This window comes from Notolepis coatsorum (assembly GCF_963971535.1).
Source record: "Notolepis coatsorum genome assembly, chromosome: 1".
NCBI lineage: Eukaryota > Metazoa > Chordata > Actinopteri > Aulopiformes > Paralepididae > Notolepis > Notolepis coatsorum.
This window is the reverse complement of record NC_140165.1, coordinates 134375637-134391911: the sequence shown is the minus strand read 5'-3', so window position 1 is coordinate 134391911 and position 16275 is coordinate 134375637. Positions and strand designations below refer to the sequence as shown.

Here is a 16275-nt window from a genome sequence, read left to right as displayed (position 1 = left end):
ATCGGAATGGATTTTGGGGCATCTCCTCTCACACACCAGAGACAGAAAGCACTTAGCCAGTGGCCACTCCCCTCAGACGCAACTGTCGTTTTTTCACACAGCGAAGAAAATAATACTGTCGGACAATCTAACAATAATTAAGTTTTGCAAATAAGGAGACACATAGAGAACATTTCAAAGCACTCAAAATTGCCAATATCTCCATTTCAACCTATTTCTGAGCTGAAGATATAGATATATAGTTCACTGTCTGTTTATGAAGAGATATATATAGAGAACACTATAGTTCACTGTCTGTTTATGAAGAGATATATAGAGAAAGCACTATAGTTCACTTTCTGTCTATGAAGAGATAATATATAGAGAACACTATAGTTCACTGTCTGTTTATGAAGAGATATATATATAGAGAGCACTATAGTTTACTGTCTGTCTATGAAGAGATATATATAGAGAACACTTTAGTTCACTCTACCTGCCCATGAAGTCGTCTCTCTTCCCAGCGTCTTTATCCCAGACTGTGACGTCTATGTAGCCCCCCAGCTCCTCATACAGGTGGAAGTCAAACTGTTCTCTCCACTGGGGGTGCAGGGTCTTGGGGATCGTCTAAGCAGGGAATACACATGTTTAGAGTTGCGACTGATACAGTTCTCCCATGGTAATGCATCTAGTGTACTGTTATTGGGAGAACAAGCGCAGTGCCCAGTCAAAACTGACTGCCTGGCTCCCGTTATTGCTGCTTGCAGCTTTCCCCGAGAACCGCTCGTCCAATTAACGCCACTCTTGACACTGCACTTTCTTGGGTCTTCAGCAATACACCAATCAAGTGTGAAGTCGATCAGATGAACGGTTCTCGACAGTCATACAAACAGACACAGACAGACAGACAGACAGACAGACAGACAGACAGACAGACAGAGATTCCTTCTATTTTACTTAGATATCACACATGGGAAGGTTGTTTTCCTAATGGGGATCATAGAAACACATAGAAATAGAAGCTTAAAGGGGACATGCATTATAAATTCCTTCTCCAGTGTTTAGCATGTTTTCCTAGCAATTGGGGATTATATCAATGTGGTCTGTGTCGTTAATTATCATATTGACTCATCAGTCTAGTCTCGAGTTCACGAGATCGTCCCTCACTCAACTAAGCTGTTCTGATTTGACAGTTTTGCTGACGTGAATATAGCACTGATTTGCATAACTAACGCCCCCTCTATGGTTGACAGCGACAGCAGAGCGAGTGGAAATATCTTCGCTTCCTCAAACAGAGCGAGGCAGAGAGCGCATAGTGTAACCCGACACTTTTTCAAACGGGTTTTGACTGCGAGGCAGGGAGCGGACGAGCGAGAGAGAGGGAGAGAGAGAGATGGAGAGAGAGAGAGAGGGACCCGTCTTTTCTCACACACACACGAAGCGTTTACACAGGTTGTGTGTAAGTGCTCCGTGCCTCTGTGTGTCCCTCTCTCTCTGTCTCTCTCTCTCCCTCTCTATCTCTCTCTCTTCCTCGCAGTCGGGAGCACCAGCATATCATTGTAATATCTTTGCGCATGCTCCCACGCGCACGCCCGTATTCCGATCCATACAATAATATTCACAGGGGTATATATTGTCATTTGAAACAAGTTACCAATGCATTGTCCCGTGGGATTATGCCCCCCCGCGGCGAAATTAATTAGTATCCCCCTCAGTCTCTCTCTATCTCTCTCTGTGCCAGTCGCAGACTGTGTGGATGACTGTCACTCAAAGTGCTTATGGGCGGAGCCAAGCCAACACAGCCTGAAATCCAAAATGTGGCTTTTGAGTACTTGATTAGAAATATAAAACAATGCATTTAAAAAAAAAAAAAAAAAAGCTTACAGATGTGTTCAATAGACTCAGGAATTGTGTAAAGTTGCCCAAATAGTGCTAGGAATAGCAATGCATTTTTTGTGTTGATCAAAACTCAAACTAGTAAAGCTTCCAAAACATTTAGCCTACTTAGATATAAGTAACATTATTCTACAGCTGTGACTCTATAGTTCCCAAAATCTGTTAACAATGTTAATAATAATAATAACTAAATCTTTCCCACAAATGTTCCCTGTTCAGTCACAATGTCTCCCGGGCCATCGATCTAAATAAAAAATGAACCAAAATGTTAGCGAAGGGTAGGAGGTGCTCACCTTGCTCTTGTATTTCTGGTGCCCCAGTCTGAACTTGACGTAGGGGTCGCTGAGGCCGTTGGCGTCCATGGGCTGGAGGTTACGAGCTTCGATGAGACTGATGCTGACAATACCCCGCCACAGCTGGGCTTTCTTGTGCACATCTGACAGGCGCATGCTCTGGTGCTGGAGGACACACACACACGCGCGCGCAAACTAGTAAACAACTGCTAGACGAGGATTTCTTCCAGTAGGCCTATTGAGATCAAATAAACAACCACCACTGTATATACACAATGTCAGAAATAACAAGTCACATCTGAACAAGACATACAACAGACAACAAGAAGAATCAGGACAAATAGAGAGAGAGAGAGAGAGAAGCAGGCAGATACTGTCCATGACTACAGTCAAACACAGGACGAGACATTTCAACAGACTTCCCGAGGAACACCATTGAACAAAGACCTCCTGACACTTTTAGTAGGTGATTTTCAGCAAACAAAATTCAGAACCTTGATGGACAAAACTTGTATCTTCTCTTGCAGAAAGGCGCAGCAAACACTGGTATTTGTTTATTTTTAAAGCCCTTATTGGTACGCAACCTCTTTATATTTCTTCACTGTTAGAATGGAATTTTGGAACCTATTCGAGTTCTGTATGTTCTGATCTAATGACTGGGTGGTTCTTAGGGTCCCTCAAATATATTCTGATCTATTGACTGTATGGTTCTTAGGGTCCCTCAAATATATTCTGACCTAATGATGCTTATGATTCTTAGGGTCCCTCAAGTATGTTCTGATCGTGGGAAAGCTTTTTCCTATGACGCCTCTAACTCTTGGAATGTCCCCCAACTCTCTCTGAAGAGTATGATTTCTTACCATTTTGTGACTACTTAATTTATTTTATAATTAATTTGTCATGAATCTTTTGTGTACAATGTTCTGTGAATATTTCTGCTTTATTGTTTACTGTTTTGTATTTGTATGATCGACGTTTCTATAAATGAGGAAAACCTCAAAAACCCATGATTTTAAATAAATGCTGAAATGAAACAGAAATCTCCACTCGTGGTGGATTTCATGTCTTTCCTTGAATTCAAAGTGTACATTGGTCCACTATGTTGCAAACAGGTTCATGACCATAATAAAGGACCGTGAAACCCATTCAAAGCATTTTCTTTTTCTTTAACTCCTGAAAAGTTGATCCATTGATCCATACAATGTTAGTTTTCACTGACAGCAGTGAAATGTAACCTGCCTCCATCCTCTCTATACATGAACCAGTTGCTGCCTGCCTCACCGGGGAGTGATCGTGTCGATCTTATAGGTTCAACGGTCTGGTGATTCATGTTAAAGTTAATGAATCTCTCTGTACTTTTCAACTGAAAGAAAAGCAACTATTAAGCTGCACTGTACAGCACTGTACGCCCAACCGTAGAGATAGATTATGATGATTAATATGAAAAGGACCCGGCAATACTCGTGGGCATGAGTCTGTATATTGACAACATTACTAATTCCGATTGATGCTTCCCCACAGTTTAAGAGTGTTTTCTCTCCCCCCCCCCCCCCCCCCCCCCCAAGTTCTCTAAGCGCTTACAGGCCTATTTAACCTCTCTTTGAGCAACGTCACCATCACTCACTAAAATAAAGAGCATGGTATTTATTTGTCAAACAAACACATCTCTATCACACAAAAACTCTCTCTCTCTCTCTTTCTTGCGCACACACTCTCTGCCTCTCGTTAGGGAGAATTTGCATAGCTTTTGTTTTGCCATGAATTTCATTAAACTCTGAACAAACCCTGCCTCACAAGTACAGGCCTTTGATCTGGAGATGAAGCCTCTTAATTTCCATTCTCCAGACATTAAACAATGTGAGTGGCTGCCTGCGATACAGCCAACCACCCATACAGCTACTCCCACTCTCTGTCGTCTCATGTTCGCTTGCTGCTAATACCACTGTGTGCTAATAGTGAGAGGCTGCGCTGAAGTCTTACTCAAGCACACAATCCTAATTGCAAAGGCCTCGTTATTGTTTTGTTGCTACATATCGCTCATTATGGGGAACCGTGGACAATTTGGATTAAGAATCAGCATCCCTTTGCCAAAGTGCAGCAGGGGGAAAGACAATATACAAAGACAAGTTACGAGGCTGGAAGCCCTATAATGGGCAATAACTATAAATTTGGGGAGCTGGCAAAAAAAAAGCTGTGCATGTGCATTTGAACCACTCGGCTTCTGTCACAAAGACAGAAGAACAGGCGGGTTGAAAGTGCAAAGATAAGTATTTCCGTCTTTTGCCGAACTCGGAGGGAGACACGGCTAAAGACCCTCCGACTCGTAATCACCTCAAACTACATCCACTGCATTAGGTTCAGCACTTACAGACGCTTGATTAAAGAGATAAGGGTGCGTGTAAAAAATAACCGTGTGTATGCAGTCAAGCGGCGAAGGCAGGCAGGGAGGCGAGGTGTGGAATTACAGTAGCTAGTTAGTTAGTTAGCGCTGGAGCTAATTCCCGAGTCACAGGCGCAGTGGCCCAGTTTGGAGCTTCAAAGGCTGATACAGCAGGACGCCTGCCCAACTCCAACCACCAGACACTTTCAAATGTGTTTCTGTGTCTCTTAACGGAAACCAAACTTTTTTTGTAATGAGTGCAGTAGGAATGCAGGCTTCTAAAACTGGGTTTGGGAGAAGTGAGAATTGGTCTTTCAGTTTGTCTTTGATTTGGTGCTCCCTGCCTCCCCATCACAGTCCACCACTGACATATTGGGAATATAAGCAAAACACCAAACCAATACTTCTGACGGTACATGGCATGTATAACTGCGGTTATTAACACCAGTTTCAGTATTTATTGGCTGAGAAACAAGACATGCGCCACATGCATGGGCTGATGAAAAGAAGCACAAACCCGGACGAGCATGCCTTCTGTTGACAGCAGCCAATGAAAAATATGGAGAGGGAAACAAAAGTCTAAGTTTATTGTGTCGGGCAAGAAGGGGAACTCAATAGGGTGTAGACGAATGGACAGGGAAGATTTCCTTTTTAGATAAAGAGGTCTCAGTGTCTCACACAAAACACCAACACACAGCATGCTCTCTCTCAGCTGCAAAATAAACTGTGCCTTCACCCCTGAACATGTTGGCTTCTTGTTGGCTTTTTTCTTTTTACCAATGGTACAGTATAATGCAACTTGCGGAAAATAAAGCAGGTGACATCAAGCAGGAGAATTGAGGAACTGAGAAATACATGAAGGAATAACTGTAGCACTGGAATTGATAGAACGGCCACTCCGTTCAAATCTACATTCTTGATGCTGATCTATCTTCCATTGTACTTGTTGCATATGGGAAAAAAATTTATCTGATCTGATCTGGTCTATCTGGTACAGCGGAGAATGACATATGACATGACATGCCATAGAATTTCTGATCATGTTGTCATGGAAATCAGTGTTGGATAGCTAGGCACGTGATATATTGTATAACCCCTGAAATAGACTGGAAATGGAACACACGCTTATGGCACCTGCTTCAATTTGGCACCCATGTTGTCCAGCTCTGTGAGTGGCTCACAGAAGGGTAGGGATCTGCAATTTGTCTGTTTCAGGGCCAAGGCAGCACCTCAAACCTCCCTGTCTGTTTCAGGGCCAAGGCAGCACCTCAAACCTCCCTGTCTGTTTCAGGGCCAAGGCAGCACCTCAAACCTCCCTGTCTGTTTCAGGGCCAAGGCAGCACCTCAAACCTCCCTGTCTGTTTCAGGACCAAGGCAGCACCTCAAACCTCCCTGTCTGTTTCAGGACCAAGGCAGCACCTCAAACCTTCCTGTCTGTTTCAGGACCAAGGCAGCACCTCAAACCTTCCTGTCTGTTTCAGGACCAAGGCAGCACCTCAAACGGGTCCTACTAATCACCCCAAAGTACCAGAAAATACCCCAAAATACCCCAAAGTATACCCCAAAATACCCCAAAGTATACCCCAAAATACCCCAAAGTACCAGAAAATACCCCCAAATACCCCAAAGTATACCCCAACATACCAGAAAATACCCCAAAGTACCCCAACATACCCCAAAGTACCCCAAAGTATACCCCAAAGTACCAGAAAATACCCCAAAATACCCCAAAATACCCTAAAATACCCCAAAGTATACCCCAAAGTACCAGAAAATACCCCAAAATACCACAAAATACCCTAAAATACCCCAAAGTATACCCCAAAGTACCAGAAAATACCAGAAAATACCCCAAAATACCCTAAAATACCCCAAAGTATACCCCAAAGTACCAGAAAATACCAGAAAATACCGCAAAATACCCCAAAGTACCCCAAAATACCCCAAAGTATACCCGAAAGTACCAGAAAATACCCCAAAATACCCCAAAATACCCTAAAATACCCCAAAATACCCCAAAATACCCTAAAATACCCCAAAGTATACCCAAAAGTACCAGAAAATACCAGAAAATACCCCAAAATACCCTAAAATACCCCAAAGTATACCCCACAGTACCAGAAAATACCCCAAAATACCCCAAAGTACCCCAAAATACCCCAAAGTATACCCCAAAGTACCAGAAAATACCAGAAAATACCCCAAAATACCCCAAAGTACCCCAAATAGTGTGTAATAGTGTAATAGTAGTAATAGTGTGTAATAGTGTAATAGTGTGTAATAGTGTAATAGTGTAATAGTGTGTAATAGTGTAATAGTGTGTAATAGTGTAATAGTGTAATAGTGTGTAATAGTGTAATAGTGTGTAATAGTGTGTAAAAGTGTAATAGTGTGCTAGTGTAATAGTGTAATAGTGTGTAATAGTATGTAATAGTGTGTAATAGTGTAATAGTGTAATAGTGTGCTAGTGTGTAATAGTGTAATAGTGTAATAGTGTGTAATAGTGTAATAGTGTGTAATAGTGTAATAGTGTGTAATAGTGTGTAATAGTGTGCTAGTGTAATAGTGTAATAGTGTGTAATAGTGTAATAGTGTAATATTGTGTAATAGTGTAATAGTGTAATAGTGTGTAATAGTGTAATAGTGTAATAGTGTGTAATAGTGTAATAGTGTGCTAGTGTAATAGTGTAATAGTGTGTAAGTGTGTAATAGTGTGTAATAGTGTGCTAGTGTAATAGTGTAATAGTGTGTAATAGTGTAATAGTGTGTAATAGTGTAATAGTGTAATAGTGTGTAATAGTGTGTAATAGTGTAATAATGTAATAGTGTGTAATAGTGTGTAATAGTGTAATAGTGTGTAATAGTGTAATAGTGTAATTTTGTGTAATTGTGTGTAATAATGTAATAGTGTAATAGTGTGTAATAGTGTAATAGTGTGTAATAGTGTAATAGACACTATTACACTATTACACACTATTACACTATTACACACCATTACACTATTACACACTATTACACACTATTACACTATTACACACTAGCACACTATTACACTATTACACTATTAAGGCCTCTACATGCTACAGCAACTTCAAAGCAACTGCACCACAACATCAACAAAGCAACGGTGTTGTAGACACTCTGCCTTTATGCTTCTGCAACATCGACGCGCAAAGTTAGTTTAACTAAAGTTAGTTTAGGTTCGTGTTAACGTTAGATAATGTACAAAATAAACGTATTTCCGGTGCTTTTAGACGTCGATCTTTTATTTTGAAATCCCCCGACCGGAAGTGTTATAGTGTCTATTGCTAGCAGCTTAACTTCTGTCGCCCGTTTCTGTGCTTTTCGAGCTAACGTTACCGTAACGTCATTAGTTTCCAATGGAGAGGAGAGAAAGACCTCGGCAGCTCAAACTACCTGTTGGAATAAATGAATAAATAATAAATAAATTGATTGATGTTTAACTTGTCCCTGTGTGTGTCCAGTCATTTCGACTAGCAAACATTGTATTTAACGTTACCTCAGGATACCATTGTATTTAGTTGGTTAGCTATGTAGCTAATGTGGATAGCATTTTGAATAGCACCAATGCTAGCTGGCTGGCTACAGCTTTATTTACTAAATTATGGAGGCTTTTTAATCGTCAAGGTAAGAGAGGATTTGTCATGATCAACTGAAGGCGTATGCTATGGAACAATATGTGCTTGGGTTTTCAGAAAAAGGCCAGCTATGTGACGCTAATTATTTAGCATCAACGCTGGCTGGCTACAACAATGGAGGTCATGGTATTCTCTGCGGGACCAATATTATTCTATGACAGCCCCGCCCCCATTCGCTAACCAACCAATCACTGCTACGCAACATCAGCGCAAGGTTCTTCAGATTAGATTTTAGAGAGATGTACGCAACATCCTCGCAACACAGTCTACAAGACACTATGCAACTACCGCGTTGAAATCGCGCTGCTGTTTTGTTGCAGTTGCTTTGAAGTTGCTGTAGCATGTAGAGGCCTTTACACACTATTACACACTATTACACTATTACACTATTACACACTATGGCTCAGGGGTAGAGCGGGTCGTCCAATGATCGAAGGGTTGGTGGTTCGAATCCCGCTCAAGCCCATGTCCATCCCACTGCCGTTGTGTCCTTGGGCAAGACACTTAACCTATTTGCCTCGTATGAATGTGTATGCATGTGAATGAATGTTGGTGGTGGTCGGAGGGGCCGTAGGCGTTGATTATTCGCCACGCTTCCGTGAGTCTGCCTCAGGGCAGCTCTGGCTGCAATTGTAGCTTACCACCACCGGTATGACTGTGTATGAACGAATAATGGACTCTGTGAAGCGCTCTGGGTGCCATGAAGAGCGCTATATAAATCCAAGTCATTATTATTATTATTATTATTATTACACTATTACACTATTACACACTATTACACACTATTACACTATTACACACTATTACAGTATTACACTATTACACTATTACACACTATTACACTATTACACACTATTACACTATTACACACTATTACTACTATTACACTATTACACACTATTTGGGGTACTTTGGGGTATTTTGGGGTATTTTGGGGTATTTTCTGGTACTTTGGGGTATACTTTGGGGTATTTTGGGGTACTTTGGGGTATTTTGGGGTATTTTCTGGTATTTTCTGGTACTTTGGGGTATACTTTGGGGTACTTTGGGGTATTTTGGGGTATTTTGGGGTCTTTTCTGGTATTTTCTGGTACTTTGGGGTATACTTTGGGGTACTTTGGGGTATTTTGGGGTATTTTCTGGTATTTCCTGGTACTTTGGGGTATACTTTGGGGTATTTTAGGGTATTTTAGGGTATTTTCTGGTACTTTGGGGTATACTTTGGGGTATTCTAGGGTATTTTGGGGTATTTTGGGGTATTTTCTGGTATTTTCTGGTACTTTGGGGTATACTTTGGGGGTATTTTAGGGTATTTTGGGGTATTTTGGGGGTATTTTCTGGTATTTTCTGGTACTTTGGGGTATACTTTGGGGTATTTTAGGGTATTTTGGGGGTCTTTTGGGGTATTTTCTGGTACTTTGGGGTATTTTGGGGTATACTTTGGGGTATTTTCTGGTATTATGGGGTATACTTTGGGGTATTTGGGGGTATTTTGGGGTATTTTCTGGTACTTTGGGGTGATTAGTAGGACCCCCTCAAACCTCCCTGTCTGTTTCTGGGCCAAGGCAGCACCTCAAATCTTCCTGTCATAAATTGTTTGGAGTTTCAAGCATATAACACTTCTTTCCATGACAACATCGTCAACATTCTATAGAAGCCATCTTAGGTGCACTGGAGGCAATTACCATATTACACTATAGGTAAGGCTGTTCAATTACCATATTTCACTAGGTAAGGCTATTCAATTACCATATTTCACTAGGTAAGGCTGTTCAATTACCATATTTCACTAGGTAAGGCTGTTCAATTACCATATTTCACTAGGAAAGGCTGTTCAATTACCACGTTACACTAGAGAAGGCTGTTCAATTAACAAGTTACACTAGGAAAGGCTGTTTTATCCATTCAAGGTCTGTGGGGATAATTGATAATACCCCTGAAGGAAGAGGAGGAGGAGAGTGGAGATGCGGAGGAGGAGAATGGAGAGGAGGAGGAGGAAGAGAGTGGAGAGGAGGAGGAGGGGAGTGGAGAAGAGGCGGAGAGTGGAAAGGAGGAGGAGGAGGAGGAGGAAGAGAGTGGAGAGGAGGAGGAGGAGAGTGGAGAAGAGGAGGAGAGTGGAAAGGAGGAGGAGGAGGAGGAGGAGGAGGGCCAGGAGGCCTCCATACATGAACCAGGGAGTCCAGCACAGGGGGTGAAGTACAATAGATTAGGCTGGCAGTGGGGTCACAGTGCAGTCAGGGTTAGGGTTAGATTAGGGTTACATGCTGTTTTAGTTTACCTTACTAGATCTTTTCCAGTTCCTTCTCAAAAGCATGGTCTGTAAATGAGACAAAGCGGTTACATAGCGCCCCCCACTGGCAGGGTCAGGGAGGCTTATTGGAGATTAGGGAGGGGGGGGCGTGATTACGAAACCTAGCCGCATTTCTCGGAGACGCTCTCTGATTGGCACTGACTGACGCTCTCTGATTGGCCACTGACGCGTTTGCCCAATCCGTGACGAGCTGTGTCTTTGCCCATTTCCACGTCAAACAGCCTGCAAACTACCTGGCGTTCTATCGCCATGCTCTAAGACTAACTCTAACCTTAACCAACTTCGAAGAGTGCCTAAGCTTAACCAGTGTAGAAACAGGCGTCGGCCAATCAGAGAGCATCTCCGAGAAATGCGGCTAGGTTTCGTAATCACGCGGGAGGGGGAGTTGAATTCAGCCCAGGAGGGAGTGCGATGGAGGGGCACAACGGGAGGGGTTGTCATTCATGCAGCCCAAAAAAGCAACATATAAAAAGCGCTCTGAGGTTTTATTCAAGGTTATAAAACAGTGTGCACACACATACACAGAGGAGGAAAGTAGGCTTATATGCACACACACACACACACACACACACACACACACACACACACACACACACACACACACACACACACACACACACACACACACACACACACACACACACATCACCAGAAAGTTATGGAACAGTAGACATACAGTAGAAGCATCGCTGATGCCATCTAATGCAGCGCTCCCAAAAAACATTATCAACTGTTACAAAGTTATACTCTCTGGCCGTAGATGGCGATAGAGAGCAGCATCCGGAATGGACTGCTATAACCTTGTACTCGTTTTTTTCTCACACAGTTTGAGAGATCCAAAGTGATGCTTAACCTAAATAGAGTTTATTTGTTCTGTCAAACGTGGACTCTCTGAACTATATAGTACCAAATAAGCAGCAGAATGAAGACATCAGATCAAAAGGAATAAAATATTTCCCCCAAGACTCTGCCTTGTTCCGCGTGAAGCGTGCAGGGGTCCAATTAAACAAACAAATAATTGAACAGAAATAAATACGACTATGAAACATTGAGCACGTCCACAGAGAAAACAAGTGCACATCATTAGGAAAAGATAGTGCTCTTTGAACAGTGGAGCGGATATCCTGTATTTATCTGAGAGCATAATAATTACACTTGTGTATGTATGTGTGTGGGCTGAGCCAACTAGTTTCCAACAGCTGAGATAATATGGATACCGTTAGATCAAGGCCAGAGCTGAATCGATGCCAGTCAATTATCATTCAAGACAAGTCGTTACCGTTTTTACACATGTTGACCCATATGGCGTTGGCTGAAATTATCACTAAGCTTAATTGTCCTATTTCACTACAATGGGACTATGTGAACAGAGCACATATTGCTCAAATATGTGTCATACTTCCAGCGGTCTGTACGGTCGTTGCTCTGCGGATTGTGCGCCAGGTCGCTTCGTAGTTGCTGTGGTCAGAGTACGGTATGTGTGACTGTTTTGCTGTAACAGACTTAAACCTGATAATAACATTGTTAACTCTATACTGGCTTCGTCATAATCCATCTCTACTACTACTGAATAATCCCTGCAGTATATCAAAGTGTCTGTATCCAGGTGGCTGCCGTTACCTTGCCTTCTCATAGAAGACAGTAACCAAGGCATGCACTTCCTCCAAGGAAAGCAATATGGCTATTGTGAAAGTTAATGTAACGTTTTGTACAACGTGTCCACATTAATACTCATTGGGATATGAGACAATACCTGCTATACTATATATACCGTACTTTTCGCACTATAAGCCGCACCTGACTATAAGCCGCAGCAGCTAAATTGAATGATGTGTACATATATAAGCCGCACTGGACTATAAGCCGCATGTGTTTTAATGTTTAATTACCATATGTAAGGAGTGGAGCCTGCGGCTTAATTTGACTCAACACGGGAAACCTCACCCGGCCCGGACACGGAAAGGATTGACAGATTGATTGCTCTTTCTCGATTCTGTTGGTGGTGGTGCATGGCCGTTCTTATATTGAGCTTTAAGTTCCCACCTCTACAGAGAATGACTCCCACCTCTACAGAGGCCGTTCTTATATTGAGCTTTAAGTTCCCACCTCTACAGAGAATGACTCCCACCTCTACAGAGGCCGTTCTTATATTGAGCTTTAAGTTCCCACCTCTACAGAGAATGACTCCCATTGGGACACAATACTGTCGGACAAATAACAAGAATTAACTCATTTACAAGTTGTATTAAGTTTAGCAAATAAGGGAACAGTTAAATAACATTTCAATGCAGTAAAAAAAGCAATATTTAGATTTTCGGGTTTTGTCCACATATAAGCCGCACCGTTATATAAGCCGCAGGGTAGAAAAATGGGGAAAAAAGCCGCGGCTTATAGTCCGAAAAGTACGGTAGCTACTATATATAACAGGATCAGGTCAACCAGCAAACTAGCTACTAAGCAATTTAGCCAGCTGCAGTCATCAATTCGTAGTATTCTCATGGCGTTTTTACAATACACTATGCCACAGCTCATTGCCACAGTTGTCATTTAATGACAATCACCTGCTACAAAATCACCTGTGCCACCAAGATGTCTTTGATTGAATACTATGACTAGTAAACGACTAACTTAATTAGCTTGTGAGCAAACGAGTGTGAGTGTGCATGTGAGCCAGCAAAGCTTGTTCTCCAGCAGCCGTCCGTCTGCTCGTACTCATCAATTTCTCCAAGTTACGGCTCTCTGCGATGTTTCAAAATAAAAAAAATTACATAATTAACAAAGTTATTAGAGGACATAATTCCAAGTTGATCTTCTTAAATAAGAGCTGTGTCTTTTCGATGGGCCGTCTATGGGAAATATCAGAGGGGATTAAGCTGCATTAACGCTGTCTGGTCAGCAGGGAGGCTCGACGTGCCCGGTTTGAAACCACTGCAATGGGGACTGGTTCTCTCACCATAGCAATGCCAATCATTGCAAATTGATCTGTGCCCCCTCCCGACCACCCCCCCCCCCCCCCCCCGTCCGCATTGCAAAAAAAGCCTGGAAGTGCGTGACTCCTCGCTCAGACCCTACACACACTGTCCCACAAGAATTATGAAACCTGTTTATACATGTTCTTGAGTTCAGTTGTAGCGATTGTGAAAAAACTATTGATAAACCTTAGTCATAGTTAGTCACAGTTAATATCGCCTTGTCTTCTAATTCAGTGGTTCTCAATATAGGAAAGAGGAAGAGAGAGAGAGCGAGGGAGAGGAAAGATAAAGAGAGAGAGGGGAAAGAGAGAGAGAGGAAAGAGGAAGAGAGAGAAAAAGAGAAAGAGAGGGGACAGAGAAAGAGAAAAGAAAGAGAAAGAGAAAGAGAGCGAGAGAAAGAATGGGGGGTGTAGAGAGAGACAGAGAGGGATAGACATAGATGAGGCTATGGAAAGAATGACAGAAAGAGAGAGCGAGAGATAGAGAGAGAAAGATAGAGAGAAATAGGGATGACAAATCTGAGAGAGAATGATAGTCTATTCAGTTTCCTTACAGCTTCCCTGAAGTCGCCCTCCTTGGGTGACAGGGTGACTCCCAGGTCCAGGGTGCCCAGGTCATGGTCGGGGCACTGGGGGTCCTTCAGGTCAAGGGTCACATCCAGGGTCCTACAAAGGCCAGGGTCGAAGAGCATTCACATACACAGCCAGGAGTATTTATAATCATGTAGACATTATGCAGAAACTATAGTGTACTGTTAGGGCAGGGCGATACGGACAAAATATCACATTGCAAAATTTTTCTTAGTTTTGATGGTATTTAGTTTTCCAGTACAAATTACAATTTAATGAGACATATATAAATGTATACTGCTACAATAACGCTACAGTGTGGAACTTTTGTCTCCATCTACTGGCAGTGAGAGTAATTACACAAACACAGTCCTCTGATCGCTGGGTTTCTTTTTAATCTGGAGCGTCCACTCCAGAAACTTTTCTTGGATGCTTCTTAGGTTTTTCCGCTACTGTTGCTGGTTGATGTAAAACACATCACTACCAGTGCGTCAGTGCGGGAATGTCTACACAGACACTACTCTGGTATACTGAGAAATACAGAGACTTAGAATACAAGGCTTAATCAGCAATGTGTAAACTTGTTTGGCAAGGGCTTAAATGTAACAGACGTTCATTTACAGTTTTTCTCAATTGCTTTGGTGCATTTCTCTGATCAGAATTAAAGTTCTCATAACTGTTAGTTCAACCTCCACAACATTTTGTAATTTGTGCACATCATAGTAGCAGTTTCTCATTCCTCCGAACAAATTGCAAATGCTTTTGGACATGCATCAATTGCTTTCATACAATTCTCTGCTGTTTTATAACATTATCATTTGCTTAGGTCATGTCAGTCAAAATGAACTATACTTATGACTGCTGAATAGTCATTCCCTATAAAACTAATAGTCCTCATTTCATTGCTTGAGTCATTACATACAAATATGTTGAACTAGTTGTCAAAATCTGTCAAGCAAATTTCATACATTTCTTTATAATTTTTCCCCTGAATGGAGCTGGATGCCAGGGAATCGCTGCACACATTCATATATGTTGATGAGGCGGGTTTCAATCTGGCAAAAGGTAGAAGGCGTGGAAGGAATCGCATTGGACAGAGAGCAACCACTGATGTCCCAGGCCAACGAGGAGGAAATATTACAATGTGTGCAGCCATCTCAGAAAACGGCGTCCTCACCCATATGCCCCGCATTGGTCCATACAACACACAACATCTGCTGACTTTTTTAGACACTCTTTACAGGGACATAATCCCTGAGAATGAGAGGGGTCTAAATGGCGACCATCTGACCAAGTACATTGTTGTATGGGATAATGTGCGTTTTCACCACGCAATTCTGGTCACACAGTGGTTTGCAGCACATGAAAGGATGCTGGTGGAATATCTCCCTCCCTACTCCCCATTCCTGAATCCAATAGCCAGACAGACAGGAACGTCTGGATGTGAATGAATGATTTACAGTACTGTGTATGTTGTATGTTCCAATTCAGTTCCAATATGTACTGCAATATTGTTTACAGTTGTGCACAGCTCTACCCAAAGGCCAAAGGGTGTTTCTTATGTTTGTTGTACATTTTGTTTGTATTTTTCTTTTGCACAATGCTGTGAACAAATTAAAATTGCAAAGAGCATGCAGTAAAAATGTGAAACATATGTGTCTTGTACTCATTTACCTCACTAAATACAGCAATGTGTAACTGTAGATTTCAAATGGCTGTGCAAATAGTGTATAGTGCTGTCTTGAGCATTTTCAGAAAGTGTCACCAAGATCTGACTTTTTTTGCATTGGAAAACACTTACAGAGTGAACTGTCATAATGAAAACATGGCAAAGCCATTTGACTATCTTGTTAATAAACAATGGTGTCAGGACTTTTCATTTTGATGACAGTGACACTTTCATTGACATGAATACTTGCTTTTGAGGAATGAATTATCTGCAGGTTATCACCTAGGTTTTGCAGTTTGTACTAATTGTTTTGAGAAATGCACTAACAGTTATGAGAACTTTAATTCGGATCAGAGAAATGCACCAAAGCAATTGAGAAAAACTGTATATGTAAAAGTTTCGCACTGCAGCTTTAAGTATTTATTTTTGGCATGGATCCATGATGGAATACACACACACACACACACACACACACACACACACACACACACACACACACACACACACACACACACACACACACACACACACACACACACACACACAC

At 41.9% G+C, this 16275-nt stretch overlaps 1 protein-coding gene across 1 annotated transcript in view; it reads right to left on the bottom strand.

Annotated features, from left to right (window-relative positions):
- Positions 1–16275, bottom strand: part of mctp1a (multiple C2 domains, transmembrane 1a) — a gene marked incomplete at both ends in the record, with an annotated part of 363122 nt that overhangs the window by 90567 nt on the left and 256280 nt on the right. The window contains 4 exons of the mRNA XM_084307451.1: positions 476–606; positions 2169–2333; positions 10486–10524; positions 14044–14155. Of these exons, the coding sequence (XP_084163577.1) occupies positions 476–606; positions 2169–2333; positions 10486–10524; positions 14044–14155 (447 nt within the window). The remainder of the gene's footprint in view (positions 1–475; positions 607–2168; positions 2334–10485; positions 10525–14043; positions 14156–16275) is intronic.